Source organism: Aptenodytes patagonicus, chromosome 5 (genome assembly GCF_965638725.1).
Source record: "Aptenodytes patagonicus chromosome 5, bAptPat1.pri.cur, whole genome shotgun sequence".
NCBI classification, from domain to species: domain Eukaryota; kingdom Metazoa; phylum Chordata; class Aves; order Sphenisciformes; family Spheniscidae; genus Aptenodytes; species Aptenodytes patagonicus.
Genome location: NC_134953.1, coordinates 18451792 through 18470909, shown reverse-complemented (window position 1 = coordinate 18470909; position 19118 = coordinate 18451792). Strand labels below are relative to the sequence as shown.

General features: G+C 49.3%; 1 protein-coding gene across 1 annotated transcript in view; it reads right to left on the bottom strand.

Moving 5' to 3' along the window:
* Positions 1-14277, bottom strand: part of CNNM2 (cyclin and CBS domain divalent metal cation transport mediator 2) — a 126471-nt gene extending 112194 nt beyond the window's left edge. The window contains exon 1 of the mRNA XM_076338933.1: positions 12684-14277. Within this exon, the coding sequence (XP_076195048.1) occupies positions 12684-14277 (1594 nt within the window). The remainder of the gene's footprint in view (positions 1-12683) is intronic.
* Between the last annotated feature and the right edge of the window lie 4841 nt (positions 14278-19118).

The following is a 19118-nucleotide window of genomic DNA, read 5'->3' as shown; positions in this document are numbered from 1 at the left end:
AAACAGTGCCAGGAGAACTACACATTGATCTGCAGAAAGGAGAGTGAAAACACTAAATAAAGACATTGACAGCCAAGGACCTCAGGGCAAGAGAAACAAAATCTGAGTCATTGGAGAGACTGTCAGTCTAAAGAAAGTTGCAATCATCATACAAGGAAGCTATTACATGAAGATTAAACCAAACTCCTATTATATACCTTAAATTACAGGAGAAAAGCTGAAACATACTAGCTCCCACAAAACCATTCAGTTGATACAAGGGAAGCGGACAAAAATGAGTCCTCATTCTAGAGTAAAGTAACTGAAGCACAAGGAGAAGGCATCGCAGTCTATATGCAACTTTGGACAGCACTAGGAAATCCGAAAGATCAAACCCTCCACTTTATCCTTGCCCAACTCTCAACTCACTTGAAGCAGTTATGCCCTTGATTTCCTTGGGTCATTTTTCCATTTTGGAGGAAACAAACAAACAGGAGTAGGAAAATTAAATCTCCTGTATGCTTTAAACTCAGTTTTATGAGGTTAAAAAAATAATCTGTTCCTATCTGCAGGAATTTTTGCATCCAGTCATATCTTCAGGTTTTTTATATCCCAGTCATCCTCAAAGCCACAGAAAACACAGAGATGAGAATTCCTTTTGTTAGGAGAATTGTTCATGAGCATTACCACAGCAAGAGTTCTTGCTCCCAGAAACTGCATGCTGCCTTTAGCTGTGGGAGTACATGTTTAATCACAGTACACACTCATTCCTTGTCACAACAACTAACAGCAGCGCTGGAGAAGATGGTTAAGATAACCTCATTTGTTAAAAGAATCTCTTGAGTTTAAAGCACTTCATTCCCTCCTGAAAGAATGTTCACGTTGAAGCTTCCTCTAAAAACTAGCAGGACACTGCCGGTTTAGTGCTTTTCAGAGGAAATAGATGTAGACCCAGACTCGGCATAAATGCTACCCAAGTCCCCAAGCCTACCAGCTTCCTCATGGTGGCTCTTTGCTCAGCATCCTCCTTTAAGCCTTTCAAGCACTTCAAGGCACTCAGCTCTTTCTACAGATCAGGAAGTAGATGCAAGTAGAAAGCAGGGTACCTGGATGCAGCCTCCAATACTTCCAAGTGTGTTTTCAGCTAGATATTAATTGGATAGCAGGAAAAATGGCAAACTACAGAGCATCACCAATATAAACTTGGGAAATAAGAGATATTTTGTTAATTTATCTGCTCTATGCTTGGATTAAAATATTCCAGCATAGTTACTAGTTCCAGGATGGCTGCATGTCTATCTGAAAAAAAGAGCATACCGATTTCTCTGCAAAGCCCCAGAGTTTAAATGCAAAATCGTCAGGGATACAGCTAGACAACTTCCCCCTTTCTGAATATTTTCCTTGGAACTTTTTGGTTGGAGCCTGTGCATTGCATGGGGCTGAGAGGTCTATTACTCTTGGAAGCTATACTCCCAAATTCTTTCCTTTACTGGAAGATGTGAGGTTGATGATTTGCAAAGAAGAAATGTATTAAAGCCTCTTACCACTGGACCATGTTCAAACAGTGGGCAAGCAACAAGTTTAAACCCAGTTTTCAGGCCAGGAATCAGAAATTAAAATGCCCTTGACACTCAAATGTATGTGTCTTCCCTCCACCCCACATCCTTCCCCAGTCTCTCTCTCTCTCAAAAAAAAGCAAGCTTGTTCAAAGATTACAGCAAAAACTGGAGAATTCAAAACAGCTGTTCTGGAAAGCAAAAAAACATTAACAGAATAGACCCATTGACATCAGAGCTCTCCTGGTAGACACCTCATCCAATGCACAACAGGTGTGCCCCTGCAGAGAGGAGGAGCAGAGATTGGGATTCCCATCTGTAGTGCATCACACAGCACAGGGAAACCTTCATCCCCACCCTTAAACTCAGGGGCATTGGAGAAAGCAGGAAAAAAGAAAGCTACTGTATTCGCTTGCACATTGGCTGCACACACTACAACTGCACTCACAGGTTCAACCCTATGATTGGCATCAAGCAACAGATTGCTGTAGTTCTTGGAGACTGCATCCATTATGTAGGTAATTAAGTTTTTCACTGCCCCAGCTGCCTTCCTCAAGCTCTAACCTCAGGGGATTCCCACGTTGGTAAGCTTCACCCCCCACTGAGACTGCCTACAGGGTGAACTGTGCAACTTCTCCATTTCCAGGTTCTCCTTGGGAGCCTTCAGACAATGCAACACAAGCTGGATTAAACCAGAAGCTACTGGCAAAGCAATTCCACATTAGTGATCATAATCCCCCCTGGGCCTTTGTCAACTGAACAGAAAGACCTAAAAACTGTCAGTCCTGATTATGATAGAGAGGCAGGCTCCATCAGATGGAAAGGGAATGAAGCTTTAAGCGTGTTGTGATCTCTGTAAAGGTCACAGGAAAACACAAATATGCTAGTATAGAAGGAACAGAAGTAGGCTTTCCTCTACATGTGATACAAGAAAGTCTCTCATTTCTTTTGCAAGTGAGCACTCAAACTTTTAGTAGCTGATGTTGAGACTAAAGTACACTGTGCAGGATTTTCATTAAGAGAGAAATAGACAATGATTTTGATAGGGATTTTGATTTCTCTGGGAGAAATCCCATTCACGTAGCGCAAGCAATTCTTCCACACTAAGAGAAGAAAAAAAATACTCCCAGTGAGCAGTGTGAAGTTCTTGAATTCAACTGTGGAGTTATCAGTGTTTTCAAGCCTAACCACTCCAAAAGGCTCCAGGCAAACTAGAGTATCAACAAGAAGATAAAAGTTATTCCCCATGAGGGCAGGGAACCAGCATGCAACAAAGACCAGATCACATCTGAAGAGCAACATAAATCCCATACAGCTACAACCATGTAGACCATATAGCGAGCTATTCACAGGACCACTGCCCCAGCTTCCAGTGAGGCATCCCTTACTCCTCTCCTCTGCTGGAAGAAGAGCAAGACTAGGCAGTGAGCCTTCATATAACTGGTATCTTGAGAGACTCTTCCTCCCCCCCTCCCCACATACTACATCAAGACACTAAAATAAAAGCTGAAAGACAAAAAGCTTTATCTGTACGCATACCTCAGCTACACAGCAGGGGAAAAAACCCACACAAATTCACATAGCAAAACATATCACACTAATTTATCCACCTTGAAGCAAAAACTGAGTGATGTCCCTTGGAGTTCAAGTTAGAGCTACTGAATAGCTCTAGTTCACAATTTAGGCCTACCTTAACTAGTAGAAAATTTAACTGAAGCCTCTTACTAGATGCCCTGTAATATCAACTGGAGGCCCCTGTCTGCACTTGCTGTGTACGGGAATTGCAACTGTAAGAGCTGTACTTGCTTCCAATGGAAAGATGTCCCAGGCTAGATAGGAAGAACTAAGCCTGCAGCTTGCCTAAAACCTACAGCCACACCTACTTTCAATGCCAGATTGTAAGTTTTTATCACGAACAAGTTCACACCGGTGGATTTTCTTCCTTTTTTGTAGGAGTCTAGAAATTGCTGACAAGCAATTCACAAGCAATAAAAGTGGGCAACTGATCATCGTTGTCCTCACATAACTGTTGCATGGAAAGGGATCCTGCAGGATCACTTCCAGCCAAGGGCTGCACTTTGAACCGCCCAGTGCAAAGGGCAGGCAGGACAATCTTCTGGAAGCAGGAAGTGGAGTACTGGAAGGAAACCAGAAATGGCAAGATCCTTCTTAAAATTGTTTGCTGGCAGCAGGGTATCCAACTAAAGCAGAGTCAGCATTTTGTTACCCTCATTACCCATGGACTGTGGGGAAAATAAAGCCTTGTTCACCTCCACAAAGATCAACAGTCATGAATGGCTCCATCATACCACTGTAAGAGATTATACCACCATAAAAAACTCACTATAAAAAAAAAACAACCAACTTTCATTCATGCTTGGTGTGGGAGAGAACCTCAAGCAAGTAGAAGCCTGGCCTTGATGGCATGGTTCACCCTGCAGAGAGCCATGTTACAACACCGCTCTTATTTGAGCAGCAGATCCTTTCAGGACTGCCAGCAAAAGAATGGTGCAATCCCAATGGAAAGCATTACAGAAAACAAAACTATACAGATCTTTTGTATTAAATATATGTGCTCATCTTCTGGCCCCAGCTCCTTTGGCTGGAGCAAAGCTCTTGCTTGGTTAATTAGTAACTGCAACAGAATCGCGTTAACTTATAACTCCTGAGGCCTCAAGTCATCAGGTTTCAGTTCCCAGATTGACAGGCATCACACTTACTCTGCCCTTCAAAGTACAATTCCTTGATGAGAAGGGCTGTTGCTTCATATTTAAACACTGAAATTATTATACCCAACAAGTATATGCTTCAATACAAAGAGACAACAAGTAAGTCCAATTCACACAAGTTTTCTTAGCTTTGAGGTTTCTGTTCAATCTAGGGCTTGGGTATTTTAAGACAAGTTGGTTACAAGACAAGTTGCTTTTCTAGTATTCTTTCACTAGTCCTCTCAAGCAGACATCATCACCGGTAGGTAAAGAGCAAGACTGACTCGTCTTTAAATCACAAAAATAACCACAGGCACCCATATAAGAATCCTAATTTCCAACATGCCAGCCAACCCAGACAAAGAAACATCTCTCGCATATACAGGTTGTATACTAAAACAACACAGTTGTCAACCCATATGATGTCCCATAGACAACACAGAAGTGTGGCAAAATCTGAAAGTCATTCTTCTCTTCAGTGAAAACTGGCTGCCCACCAAAATTCTGGAAGACTCACAGGCAATTTTAATACAAAACACGAGAACAATGGCTCTAAGGCCTCCAAGGGCCCCTACTCATGACTCTCCAGAGTGGAAAGCTACTACAGACAGAGCCATAAACAGGGAAGAGAGCACTTTTGAGTAAAGGAGGACAAAAAAGGAAAGCAAGTTTGGAAAGAATCAAAGCCTCTTTGTTATTGGGGACCAAGAATGGAAAGATAAGCAGAGCTGGCCACTGTGTTAAGTACATTCAGTACATGCAACTCCAGCGGCAAGTCAAAAGAACATCCATTTTCTCTCCAAGCTTGATGGATCTCTCTGCCATCTATCCTTCTGATACTGCAACTTCGTGTTTCAAATTGGAGTGTCAAATAGGGACCTGCTTCCTGCAAGCCCACTTTGTGAAAGACACAGTATGGTTGCATGTCCTGAAGTCATAACATTAGTGGGGTTTTTTGGTGGGTTTTTTGTTGTTTGTTTTTTTTTAAAAGCTATGGGAAATCTTTTAGTAGACTTTAGTTTCTCTGCCTCAACTCATAACAATATGTTTTGAAGAATCACAACTTCATTACTCCACGTTGTACAAAAAGCCATTTAGAACACCAAGGGGCTTCTCAACTTACCTGTTCCAGGCCATCCCTTTCTCTTCCCTACACCCACCTCTCTGTAAGGAGACCTACACTGAGGTGACTAGGTCACCTCTTCCCCTTATAGTTCCTTAACCAGCTTTACTTTTCATGCCCTTCTCACAGATGCTTTGTATTCCATCACACTTAGTCCTAGTTTATTCCCAGCATAGCTTCTTCTGCCAGCAACTATTGGGCCATGCTGATTTCTAGGCCAAGGGAAAAGGTGGATTCCACCAGAAGGTTAATGACAGATTTTTGCGTCTCTTTTTCTATGATTATGTATTGTTGAAAAGTGAAACAAAAACCCATCACTAGATAGTCCTGAAATGACTCAGTGACCTTGGCAGGAGCCAGGCTGGATCATCCACGTGATCTGGAACTGTTAGCCATGTGCTGTTGGCTGTAGCTCATTAGCACCAAGTATTTACACTCCTATTTGTAGCTGGTAGGCTGTATTTCAGGACCTTGTCAAATTAACAAGAGTGCCAGGTCATGCTCACCAGGGTATGGTTCAGAGTACAGGAGTACTCTGTGTTGAGGGCTAGTTTTACAAGCTCCATTAGTGAAATTGGGAGGGACTCAATACTAGAAGTGCAATTGGTCTATCTAGACTGGCAATTGCACCACAGATCTCTAGAAGCACATACGCTAATGAAAAAGTGAGCTCTTGTTAAGTATTAACGGGAAAAGCACGGCAGGATGAGATATAGATTCATTCAACACACTGCTCAGCCACTCCTTTCATTCTAGGCCTACTTGATGGTGCCTAAGCAGCTGTAAAACTCACTTATGACTCTTAATATTAAGCATACATTGCAAAGTGTTTAGAAGGGGTGAAGTAGTGAGACTTCAAATTCTCCAGGTCTTAATTCCTGTGCACTAGAATGTCTGCCCTCCAAGCGAGCAAGACAAAATCTGACACTAGTCAACACCAGGAAGATGAGTAGATCTTGTCTACAATTTAATGGCATTGATGCTCCAAGCTAAGTGACCTAGTAACCCTCCCCAGTACTCCCACTCACTATAATGATTCCTTGAATAAAGAAGGGAGGGGACTGGGGCTCATAACATGTATGAAGTGTGAGGTGGCTAACCCCCTCACTTCCTCAACGACAGCTAGAGTGATATCACAGCCTGCCAAAACAAAACCGACCTTTGGATGGCTTCATACAGAAGTCACAATCAGAAATGCAACCTTTAGATCCACCTCTTCCTGCCACTAGCACTACAAAGTTACTGACAGGAGATACCCCACTATTGCTGCTTGTCTATGTGCAAGAGCTGACAAAGGTTCAGCGTTGATTAGACACACTCACAGAAAGAAAGAGGCATCTAGGGCTATTTAATAAAGACAGTATCTTTAGTTCCAGAACTTCTTGAATCGCAGCCTGATGAGAAGAACAAATAAATTTGCTCTTTTTTAATACTTTCTCTAAGCAGCCATAGCCATTGTCACACACGTACTACTGCAGAGCATTTGCTGTCATTCTTACACCCTTAGAGTCAACTGAAGTTCACCGAGAAAGTGTTCTGCTCCTCAGAACCTCATGTTGGCAGAGAAATACTGAAACTCAAAAAAATCTCAGCCCTGGAAGAATACTGCAATGGTTAAACTACCTGATCATTTTCCTGCACTACTGAACTTGCTCAGAAGTTGACATTCTGCCTCTTCTTTCTATTCTACTCCAAAATCAGCTGTGAAATGCTGCTGGCTGCACAGACTGACCTGACGTTTACATCTGTGCCTATTACAGATAACCTTTACAGACACAGAGAAAGCAGATAGGAACATGGTTCACTTGTGGTGGAATTCACTCCCATCAGCTTCAGTGCAGGAAAGCATTTGCTAACTTAGCAAACAGTTGAGGGGAGGAAAAGGCAACTTCTTGTCTTTGTTGAATGACATGAGTTGCTAGCAGCCAGTTCAAAAGCAATCCAAGAATCATACCCAACCCGAACGTCATATTCAAACCTCTACTGCTCCAGCCGTTTAATTCACTTACTCCTCTCCCTGCCAGCCACATGAACCACATGTTTCTTTCTACTCTCAGCAGCAGAACAGAGCCTCCAGCTGGGCTCCTCACCAAGGCCAGGGTGAAGAAGCACCGCTGCTCTCCAGCAGCGTCTCTTCTTCTCCTGGTCCCTAAAAAAGCTTCACAGTAGGGAGCCCAGTAAGAACTGGAGCTGTTCTCCGATGCATTCCCCTTGACGCCTCCCCCTCAGCATACCAGCAGGAGGGCTGCCTGCAGTAACCCACATCCGCTCCTCTCCAGTGGAACGAGCACGCATCCCCCAGGAGCTCTGCCAGGCCAGCAAAGCTCTTGGCAGCGCAGTACCTGCGGGTGCTACACTGTCAGACAGCCAAGAAACAGTTTGTCACGAGGCAACCCCCACATGCAATTTTTGTTCAGGGAACAAATCTGCAGGCATATCATGCTAAGTCTTCTGTATCTTGGTACAAGAGAGGCAAATTCCCTCTCCTACCACTCCCCTACTCTCTTCGCACAAAAAAGTCTCCACGCTGGACCTCCTCAACACCTCTTCCTTTATATGAATTTCCCCGAAAGGATCAGAGGAAGTGCCTTTTGTTAGCCAAGCAGCCTTGAAAACGATATTGTTTTCCAAGAAGAAGTTTTACATGCCTTTGATAATCCCAGAAGGGATTTATGTAGTTTCTTCCAGTTTCTCGTAATGCTGCAGTCACAGGCTTACACAGAAAAATGGCTCAGGAGACAGACAACCTGTTAGATAAACTAGAAAGTGAGCATTCAGATCCATTAAATAAAGGTTATTCATGGGAAGTCTGGACTCAGATTCACCAGGATGGGAAACCATAAAACCTGAAAGGGACCAGGAAAGAAGCCACCAACAAGCCTGGGTTAGAGCTGTACCAGAAAGGTAAGTGACCTAATAACAGAAAAAAAAACCCTCAGACCAACAACAGTAATGCAGAACTTTGGATCCCTGGGCTACCAATCGCTTGCTGTCCTATCTGCTTCCAAAAAGAGGATCTATGGGCCCAAAAGAGTAAGTAGGTCTACGTATTCTTCTCTGCTCCCTCAAAAGTAAGGGGTTTAGGGTTCAGGTTGCTGGGACTTAGTTTTCTTTGGAGGGGGAAGAGGAACTAGAAAAGAAATGGACAATGTTTTTCCTCCAGGTCCTATGTCCACACTAAATATAGCCACCAAACACACACATTATTAAAAACAGACAATACAAGATCAACAGAGCATGAAGAGAAGATCATCAAGTTAAATCTGACAAGGTTTTTCGGAAAGAAAAAAATCTTTTAATGTCCAGTTGGCAATGATTTTAATAAAGAATCTAGGAATTTTCGCAAGGCTGCCATGTGATTCAGGAAACAAGAGCTCAGAACTTCTGCACACAGTTACTGTGACTTCTTTGTAACAGGTTATTAACTCTGATCTTCAGTATAACATAATAGTGGAGACAGATATAAATGAGATCCAAACATATGACTCAAAGTTCCCAGATAAGGAGGACTCCGATTGAGAAACTGCTGCCCTCTGAAGCCGTGCAGGCCACCAGGAAAGCAGCCGTACAACGGCCTGTAGAAAGTGGGCCAATCTTAAAATACTAGTATTACAACATGAGGCTTTTCAAGCTGAATTCCTGTAGCTCTGGCAGGCGGGGAGCTAGAAATAGAACGCTTTGGATTTAGGATCACACATGCAGAAATCTGCCTGTGAAAAACACCAAGAGCAAGTGCCAGAGAGCATTTGAACAGAGACCTAGGAAAACTGTCAAAAAGGGGGGGGGGGGGGGGAAGAGCAAGCCCACACACTTGTCAACAAGAAAAAGGAGACCAGTGGAGACAGTTCACTAGCTTCTTTCCAAAAGTGACTTTTGTCGCTCATTCACTCCCTGCCGCAGCGTAGGAGCCAGGACACAAATCAGTCCTGGAACAGGTAATGCCTTGCTCCCTTTTACAGCAATGGCCAACGTCAGATTAGCTAGGAGCGGACTTATTTCAAATGAGATATCTCTTTGCACTGAACAGAGTCAGGCAGGTCATTTCCCAGGCCAGTATAAAGGGTACCTTATACTTCCTTGCATTAAATTTGAGTGATTGAATTCGAGTAAGTTAAACGCTCAGTCTGCTCAACTTGTAGGCAAATAGATTTGACAGTGCTGGTAGAGGTTTAAGGTCTGTTGATGGGAATAGAAAATTGCCCCTCTTTCAAAAGCTATTTATTTATTTGTAAGTAAACAATGCTTTTTAGAAGAGAAGCTTTTTTGCAGACTGCTTCAGAAATCATGTTTATTCACACTTTAAGAGATTAGAGCAACAAGGGAGCAGGAATGTGCTGCAGCTCTCTCTTAAAATTAAGTTTCTTGCCTGGCAGCAGAGAAGTGAAACAGATACTTATTTTGCAATTGTGGGCAAAGAACATTAATAATAGGCTCACCACCAAATCCTCCAGCTGTTCAGCCTAAGCACCAGAACAAGTACAGAACTACCCATTTCATCTTCTGCAACAGCATAAGGACATATATCCTGCCATGCTTGGGTTTTGATCTCCTCCTCCTAAGCCTTCATTCTGTGTTAAGCTTAAGTATGTTTTGCTCCTGCCCAAAAAGTGAGCTTCAGAACGCCACCTACCCAGCTAATTACCAAACTCCTTAAAAAAAAAAAAAAAAAAAAACAACCCAAGCCTTTCTCCTTAAACAGATTAAAGTATTCAACTGACAGCACTATCGCATGAGCTGCTCGTTGCACCGAACAGCGGTAGCAGGGCCCTGGGTGGAAAAAGACATACACGTGAGTTTTGAAGCAAGTCTACTGCAGCAGAAGGTCAATGTGGTGGGAGGAGAATGATTAAAAACAGTAAGCTTATTTATTTTCAACCTCTACCAGAGAGTGACATGCAATTTGATTCTCACCCTTAATTTGTACATTCTCACGGGAATTTGGCAAGGTTGCTCTGAAGAAGAAAGTTTGAAGAACTCTTGCAAAAGACACCGCGCTATGCCAGATCAAGCAAGCTATCAGTTATTTACATTCATTTCAAAGGACACAAAGGAAGCCATTTATTTCCACCATATCTGCACTTTTAAAGAGAAACCAGTTAGGACAGAGCTGGTCCTAACACCAGGGCTTGTCAATACAGACCAACCAGCATAGCTATTCTGGAGCAAACATTTAAGTATGATCAAACTACCCTGAATTAATTCACAACTACAGAGACTCTTCCAGGACACAGCGATCTCAGGAGGGAACACACATGTTAGGAAGTCATCCTAGATTTGTAGCACTGGGACATTTCCTAGTACAGGGAAGGGAAGTCCTCTGGCTACCAGAGAAAGCAATCTCTGGTCTGCACCTTCCAAGCCACACAGGAGAACTTTAAGAAGCCTATTTTAAGCACAAGTTTCAGGAACTGTAAGGAGGCATATTTGGCTTAGCCACACATGCAGGATTAAAATGCGCACCTAATTCTCCAAGCTATTAAATAAAAGGACTCCTATGTTAACACACAGGAGTGCATTTCATCTCTTTCAGACTAGGGAAACAAAGCAACCAACAAAATACTCATTTCTTCAGACACCTTGCTACAAACAAAACTAGAAAAAACACAAGTCTCACTACAGGTTAAGAACCCCATCATGCTATCTGAAGTCCGAATAACAGGGGGCGGGGGGGGGGGGGGGGGGAGAACCCTACGCCCGCACATGCAGCGAAATCCATCTTAACCAGCCAACAGTTAACTGACATAATTGAGTTTCCCGGATCTGAGCTGCAGATCCTGCAGTGCAGAAACCACAGCCAAGGGAGGTTCTCCCTCACCTCTCCTTCAACAGCTCCAAACCCAAGTAAGATTTCCCCATCACTACACAGAGGCAGAAAGAGAGAAAGAAAACCACTGCTGCACTGGCCAGTAAAAAGCCAGAGCATGTTCACCCTCTATCCGTGAAGGTGAACTAAAGATGAGGAAACCAATGGGGTAACCCTCCAAATCCCCAAAATTGAGTTAAGCCGGAAGAAAGAGATCAAGTGCCATGCTGTCAAAGCTCAGCGTGTGGACAAAACAGCACCTGAAATTTAAGTGGTAATTTAAATTTATTACCTAGACAGATCATTCACTAATTTACAAAGTTCTTTTCAGGGTAACTTTTGCAGTTTATAAAAGGTGAACTCAAATATCCCCCGTTAGCCTAACTGTGGGGTCAGTGCAGCTGTAAAGATCTCCTCTTTCAGCCAGATCATCTCCCAGGGACTGAGCTGCCCGGCGGTACTTTGATCACATCTCCACGGGTATGAACAGCTCCATGGCACTCCAACAGCCTTCAGTTTTCCAGCATGGGAGTCCACACACCCAATCTGTTTGAAATTTCACTCAACAATTTCTTTGAAAGCACCTTCCTGCACAGGCCATATAGCATTATTATTTGGCTTGCACAGAGGAACAGATTTAAAGAGGAAAACAAAAGAAGTTTCTTCCTTTCTCGTAAGCAAAAGCTTCTAACAGGAATTAAGATGCATTTGTCAGGTCAACACCTCCTAGAATTAAGACGGGGCCGGAAAGCCTCAGCCCCTTTCTGATGCAACTAATACACACGATACACAGGAGAGGTAGAAAGCATCACGTCTTTGCTGAGCCTGTGGTCCTGGGGGCAGGGGGAAGCCTAGGAAAAGAGACCTGTAACTCTGAAGTGCAGCACCAACAGGTGCTTTCGAATGTATTTTAAGACCCTGAAACTATTTATGAGTTACAAGATCAAAGCGTCAATCAAAATAACTGGAACATGAGCACAGAGCTGAAGTTGGCCGGCTGAGCCTATGAATGGAGCTAAAACGCCTTGTTTATCTCAGCACGTGTGTGCGCACTAAGCCTGAAAGATACGGGTGACCTACCCAAGCAGCCCACCCACTCCTCACTGTCAGGCCAGCTGAAAAAGCACGGAGAAGACACAGCCAAGTAACGGGCGCGGATTCCCGTCAGCGGTTCTCACTATAATGGACAGATGAGTGGAAAAAGCAAGAAAGAAAACAACCTTGCTTGGCACCATGCCCACACACACATCCCAGTGCAGTGGGGAAAAGAGGTCGGGGGCACATACCAGCTGCGTATCAGCTTTCTGGCCCAGAGAACGGGCAGATCTGGCAGATGCCTAAACACAGGCTACTCTCTGTCCTGAATGCACCTTTCCAAACCCCTCTGCGAGCAGAAACCCGAGAGGACCTCTCTGCAGAGCTCCCTCGCCTTCCCAGCCAGCTCGCCGTAGGAAGGTAGATGCTCATCGCCACCAAGCAGCACCCCTATGCCCCCGCCACAGGCACGAGCCCACCTTTCTTGAACTCCTCCAGCATGGCATCGAGCTTGGTGTCGTTGAAGACAAAGTGCAGCGGATGGTTGTAGAAGCGGGTGATGGTCTTGAGCGGAGTGCAGTCATCGGGGTCCACAAAAGCCAGGTCCTTAACGAAGAGCAGGTCCACGATGTTGGAGCGGTCACCCTCGAAAACGGGGATGCGGGTATAACCGCTCTCCATGATCTCAGACATAGTGTTGAAGTCAAGCACAGCCTCCGCAGCGATCATGAAGCAGTCTCGGAGGGGAGTCATCACGTCCTCCACTGTCTTGGTGCGCAGCTCCAGGGCTCCTTGGATAATGTTGAGCTCCTCCTTGACTAGATCATTATAAGGGTCGGTGACCCGCAGCATCTCCAACAACTTCTCACGGTTATAGACTGTGCCGATCTCCTGGCCCAGGACACAGTCCAGCAACTTGCTGACGGGGTAGGAGGCCGGGAAGGTCATCATCATGAAAAACTTGGTGAGGAAGATGGTGTTGGCGCCCACGGCCAGGCCATGCCGAGAGCAAATGGCCTGCGGCACAATCTCGCCGAAGATGACGATACCGATGGTGGAGACCACCACAGCCACCAGCCCGGAGCCGGCGATGTCGTCCAGCAGGATGGTAAGCGTGGTGTTGACCAGGACATTGCCCAGCAGGAGGGAGCAGAGCAGGTAGTTGCCCTGGCGCCGCACTGGCTCAATGCGCTTGGCATAGTTCTTTTCTTTGTCTGTGCCGCAGTTCTGCACAATGCGCAGCTCCATGGGGTCCAGGGCCATGAGGCCCAGGTTGAGGCCACTGAACATGCCCGAGAGGCAGAGGAGGAGCGAGATGAAGATGACCTGCAGCCAGAAGGGCAGCAGGAACTTCTTCTCCTCACCCACGATCATCTTGGTGTCCTCGCCGTCGTGGTAGATCCAGGTGGTCTCACCCCAGGGCGGGGGCCCGGCCGGCCCCTCGGCACCCGCCAGCCCTCCAGCAGCCCCGGGCCCCAGGGCAGCGGCGGCGGGGGCCGAGACGGAGGTGCACAGGTAGTAGGACTTGCTCTTCTCCGTCTTGCGCAGGGGCTTGATCTCGATCTCGATGATGCCCGAGGTGCGGCGGTTGAGCACGATGTGCGGCAGGATGATGATGTCCGAGGTGCGGATGCCGCAGCGCTGCGGGGCGCCGCCGCCACCGCCCGCCGCCCCGCCGCCGCCACCGCCGCGCCCCGCCACCCCCGCCGCCGCCCGCCCGCCCCGCCGCCGCTCGTGCTCCGTGAAGGCGATGCGCGACCAGGTCTCGTTGTTGATGTTCTGCCCGTAGACCCGCAGCTTCACCCGCGTCCGCTCGCTCACCCGCAGCGCGCCCCCCTCCATGAAGGAGACGTCGTCCGTGTCCTCCAGCCGCAGGCCGATGATCACCGTCTCCTCCGCCGCCGCCGCCGCCGCCGCCGAGGGGGGGACGACGGCGGCGGCAGGCGGCGCGGCGGCGGTGGCGGCCGGGGACCGCCGGCCCAGGCAGCCGCCGAGCAGCAGCAGCACCACCACCACCACCACCCGCGCCCCCCGGCCGCCCCCCGCCATGTTCCCACCGGGCAGCGCGGCCATCTTTAGTCAGGGCTCGGCGCCGCCGCGGCCCCGCATCGCCGCGCGGCGCCTGCGGCGTGCCCCGGCTCCCCCGGCGGCGGTGGCGGCGGGCGCGGCGCGGCGGCGGCGGGCGAGGCGGCGGGCACGGCTGCCCGCAAGACCCGACAGGCGGCGACTGCCGGGCCGGGCCGAGCCGAGCGCCGCCTCAAGCCGCTGCCCTCCCCGCCCCTCCCCGCCCGCCTCGCGGGGGCGGGCCCGGCGCCGCGCGCCGCCAATCAGCGCCCGCCCCTCCGCCAATGGCGGCCCGGCCCCGCCCCGCCGGCCGCCACCGCCTCCCCAGCCCAGGGGGCGCGTGACTCCAGTGTGTACGCCAGGCGGGCGGGGGCGGGGCCGACCGCGCGGCCACGGCCAATGGCGCCGGGGCTCGGGGCCGGCAGGGCGGAGCCTCGGAGGGGCGCGACCAATGGGGGCGCGGCGCGGCCGGCGGGCCGGGGACGGCGCGTGCGGCGCTCGGCGGGGCGGCTCGCGAGCCCCCGCGCCGGGGGACGGGGCGGTCGGGACGGGACGGGACGGGACGGACGGTACCGCTCGCCCCGCCGCCCCCGCCCGGCCCGCTGCAGCTGCCGCTGCCCACGCACCCGCCGCGCCGCGCCGCTCGCCCCCCGCAGCGGCCCCGGTGCGCCGCCCCGCGTCCACCCGCCGCACCCGTCGGCGGTCGCGCAGCGCCCCCTGGCGGCCCCGCGCGGCGCAGCCCGGCCCGGCCCGGCGGGGAGCATCCCCTTGCCCTCCCGCCGGCGCCCTTCCGCCGGCAGCGGGCCGGAGGGCTCCTCGGGGCTGCCCCGTGCTCGGAGCCGCGTCCTCGGCACCGGGCCTGCTGGCGGCCGGGGGCGGCGGCTCTCCCGGCACCGTGCGGCCGTGCCCGCTCCCCGCTCTGCCCGAGCCGCCGTCGGTGCGGTACAGTGCAACGATTAAAGATTCACCCGCCACGCTCTGGCCCCCAGGCACCCTCCGGGCCTCGGCACTTCCTTGGCTTTGTCGTTTCTACCAGCGAAATTAAACATTAAATATTAAACACTAACTATTAAATACGGACGAGCCGCGCTCCTCTCTCTCTCATCTCCACCTTTTGCTCAGCCACCTGGGGCACCTCCAGCCTCGTCAAATTAGACAAACCCCATGCCGAGACTTGGCATGAGTGAGGCCGGGGCTTTGGAGCTCCCGCCGGGGACGCTCAAAGCCTCCCCAGGCGCTTCGCTCCGTTCAGCTCATCATTACTGCGTGGGTGCACGAAGGGCTGACGGGCCCCGATTCAGGAAAAGACCTGTAATTTAAGTGTGTGCTTACGTCTCACCGTCCCGAGAGCTGGGCTATTTCAGAGGCCTCAGCTGCTGTGCCACAATCCCAGCTGGGGCAACAAACGCCCCACGGCCCAGCCATCATCACTCCACTTTCCAACAGCGATGAGCAATATACAGCCCAGGACGCGGTTTAGCCTCCCAGACAGCCAGAGACGAACAGCCGTAGGAGCATCCAGTATGGCTCGTGGTGGCTGAGACTGCATTTTGGGTTCAGGGTGACCCTTTAGAGGAGGTAAAAACAACCTCCCCTCCATTTAAGTGCTTGGAAAATGGAAGAGTAGAGGATTGCGCAGGACAACCCAATACAGCGAGGGGGGGGGAAGAGCACGGTGCTCTGGGGCCATAGTCACAAATTTTTCCTGGTCCCAAGCCTCATCCAGCTCATCCTGGAGCAGTTCTGCAGGTGTGCTCCTCCAGGAAGCGGACAGATGCCCCTGAGCCAGGGGCATCAGACTCAGGAATTACTTCCCTTTCACCTCGGGGTGAATCAGAGCAACGGATCATTCTGCCCTCACAGCATCCTCCCTGCCTGCAGAGGGAGGACACCGATGCTGCAGAGCTTCACACTGGGAGAAGGGGATTTGGCCCACCTCTACAATCGCCAAAACACCCAGACCGGGGTGTTGGACAGATTGTTTTGGGGTTCCTCACACAGGATGGGGCTGCAGGACCTCCTCTTTGCATGGCTTGGGGGCTGAAAACCCCAAGGCTGTGCATGCACAAGCAAAGCCAGGCAGACCAGACACCCCCACATCCACATCCTGGTGAGGACCCCTACTCTAATGCTCAAAATCAAAGTCAAGAGTGAGGAGAAGTCCTCTCAGCTGCTTCCTCACTAAAATGCTGAGAATTTGGAAAAAAACAGTGCTATGCAAATGCCGTGGCATTTAGCTGTGGCCTTTTTCTGTATGCACGCAGAAGTGGGGGACCTCGCTGTGGGTGCCTCTTCCCCCAGGCAAGCTGAAAGGCCGTGGCAGGGACTCATGCCTTTTTAATGAAGGGGTTTGTAGGTAGGACCCCCCCCCCCCCCCCCCCGGCCCCATCTGCTCTTCCGTTCACACTGGGAAGGCTCTCTTTGATAGCAGGAGCTAATTGCTGCAAACCTCCCAGGATGGGCTGTTTGGGGACTTTGAGAAAGTCTTTGTAAGTAATAGCAGAAGAGGGCTTTGCGGGGGGGGGGGGATTAAACAGCATCTTGGTTGTGTTTTTGGCAGGTCCTTCCTGAGGTCCTGTCAGTGAGGGCCTTCCACACAATTTCAGAGCTCCTCTTGCCTGCCGGGTCACAGCCGCCCCCGAGGCTGGTCTGCCAGGGAGCCCTACCTGAAGCCAGCTAATACATGCCCTGTTGACTCCAGAGAACACCAAGGATTTTTCTTTTTTTTAATCATGGCGTAGCTCTGTGTGTGTGCTCCCCCACCCAACCTGACCTTTATCTCCTGTAACCCTGCTTAAGCGATAACTACCAGGGGCAGTTGTTAATGGATGCTGATGGTGATACTTCATCCGTTAACGAAGTGGATTCGGGAGCCAGATAACAATACAATAGCCCTTGGTTATTGTGAGAAATACGCCCACCTAACCACAGCTATCAGTACGCAAATATGACTATGAGTCAATCATCTTACCCCTATAAATAGTGAGCAGCCCAAGAGCCCTTTGAGCTCTCCTGCACGGCAGCAGGCTGCACGCCAGGATCTCCCCTTGAGTAGGGACGCCTCTCAAGGTTACTCCTCGAGGTTGAGAGATTCCTTGCCGCAACAGATCCTCGGTAAGTGACTAATAGCATGCTAAACTTGGAAATCTTAGCTAAGTGATATAAAGGATTGATTACGCATATATAATCCTTTAGACATAAACCATTGACCAAGACTGGGACTAGGATTGGATCCAGCCGCACCTGAACTCCTCTCTGAGAAGTTTAGAAAGCAAGGGGGTCCTTTCTGAACCTCATGACTCAACGGGAGGGTCTCCCTGACAGTTTTGTCTGACCCTGTCCTCTATGCAGTAAATAATCAAGTGTACCTTGCCATCGAATCTTGTTCCCTGTCGCATTTACCATTGAACTTTGTTAATTCACACTTTAACTCACTGTTTTCTATCAATAAAGTATTGTTGCTTCTCTCTTACGAGTGAAGTGCAGTCTCACTCCGTCCGCGACAAGCTCTAAACCCAACAACTTACAAATTTTTGTACACCCAATAGGTCAGACTCATAGTCTCGTCCAAAGCCAAAAGGACAGGCTGGCAAGGCGACTTTCTAGGAAACCATATTTATGGGCATTATTTATATGTTTAATCTCTAAATTGTGAATTAATCGCTCCCCTATTTTGCTGATGGCAGAGGGCAGGTTAAGCAGTCTGGGGCACTTAGGAAATCCTTCAAAATCCTGGAATTATTTTTACAATCCTCATTTTTTTGTAATGGTCCAAATTTTGTCAGGAGTTAACACTGGAGGCCCAATGAGCACTCCTTGTCCTGGTACAGCTCTTGCTGGGAGACACATTTACCAGGGATTTGAAAGCTTCATCTACAAGTAGAAACCATCTCATATATCCCTTGAGACAGATGGTAAACTGCCTTTTCTAGCCATGTCACCCGAGACAGGGTATTCTGCAGCTTCGTTTCCAACAGAGAACAAGAAGAGCTATTGAACGTCTCAGCCTTTCACACCTGTTTCTGGATTCCCCATCTCCGCGCGTCAGTCGGGTGTTACGTGACTGCTCACGCTTTTCATTCCAGATGTTCTGGAAATGCCTCCTGACCACCTGGACCTTCCTCAGCACTGCTACTGCTACTCCAGAGCATCCTTGGCACTTACCATGTTTCTTTTTGAACCCAAATATTTTATTTTTTGCTCTTTATCTTCCCCCATGCCACAGCAAGATGCTGTTTAAATAGCAGCGAGGGGAAATTTGGTCTCTCCTGGAAAATCAGTGCGTGAGGAAGGGTGGAGACAGTCCCTCATTTCTAAGCTCAGCTGCTCACCCAAGGGCTCAGGCGCCGCTGCTGTTCAGCAGCCCCCAGCCTTTCCCAAAGAGCCTCTGCGGGCCGGGGCATGCAGGATTTGCACAGGGCTGCAGGAGCACAGCCCATCGCCTCCCACCGCAGCCTCGAAGCCCTTGCTCCTCGTCCTCTGCGGGACACAGCCAGACAGGTTTCTGGCTTTCCAGAATCGCTGCATTTCCCTGCAAAACTCTGCAGGTGCGATGCTTGCAGGGGACTTTCTAGTCTAGTGGGCTTTCCCACTAGATGGAGTCCAGGAGAAAATACAAACCTCAGCGGCGATGCACAAGGGAAGGGAGAGAAATCCCTGTCTCCTGGAACGGGCTGTGGGGCTGCAAGCGAGACAGGGCATGGGGAGCTGCGCTTGAGGCATCCCCCATCCTGAATGCAAATAACAGGGACATCCCTCTGCACCCCATGTGCCACGTTGAGTTCTTCACGGAAAAGCAGGCCTGGCTGAGCCCTGGGAGGTGACCAGTCCTTCTCACCCCCTGCCCCGGG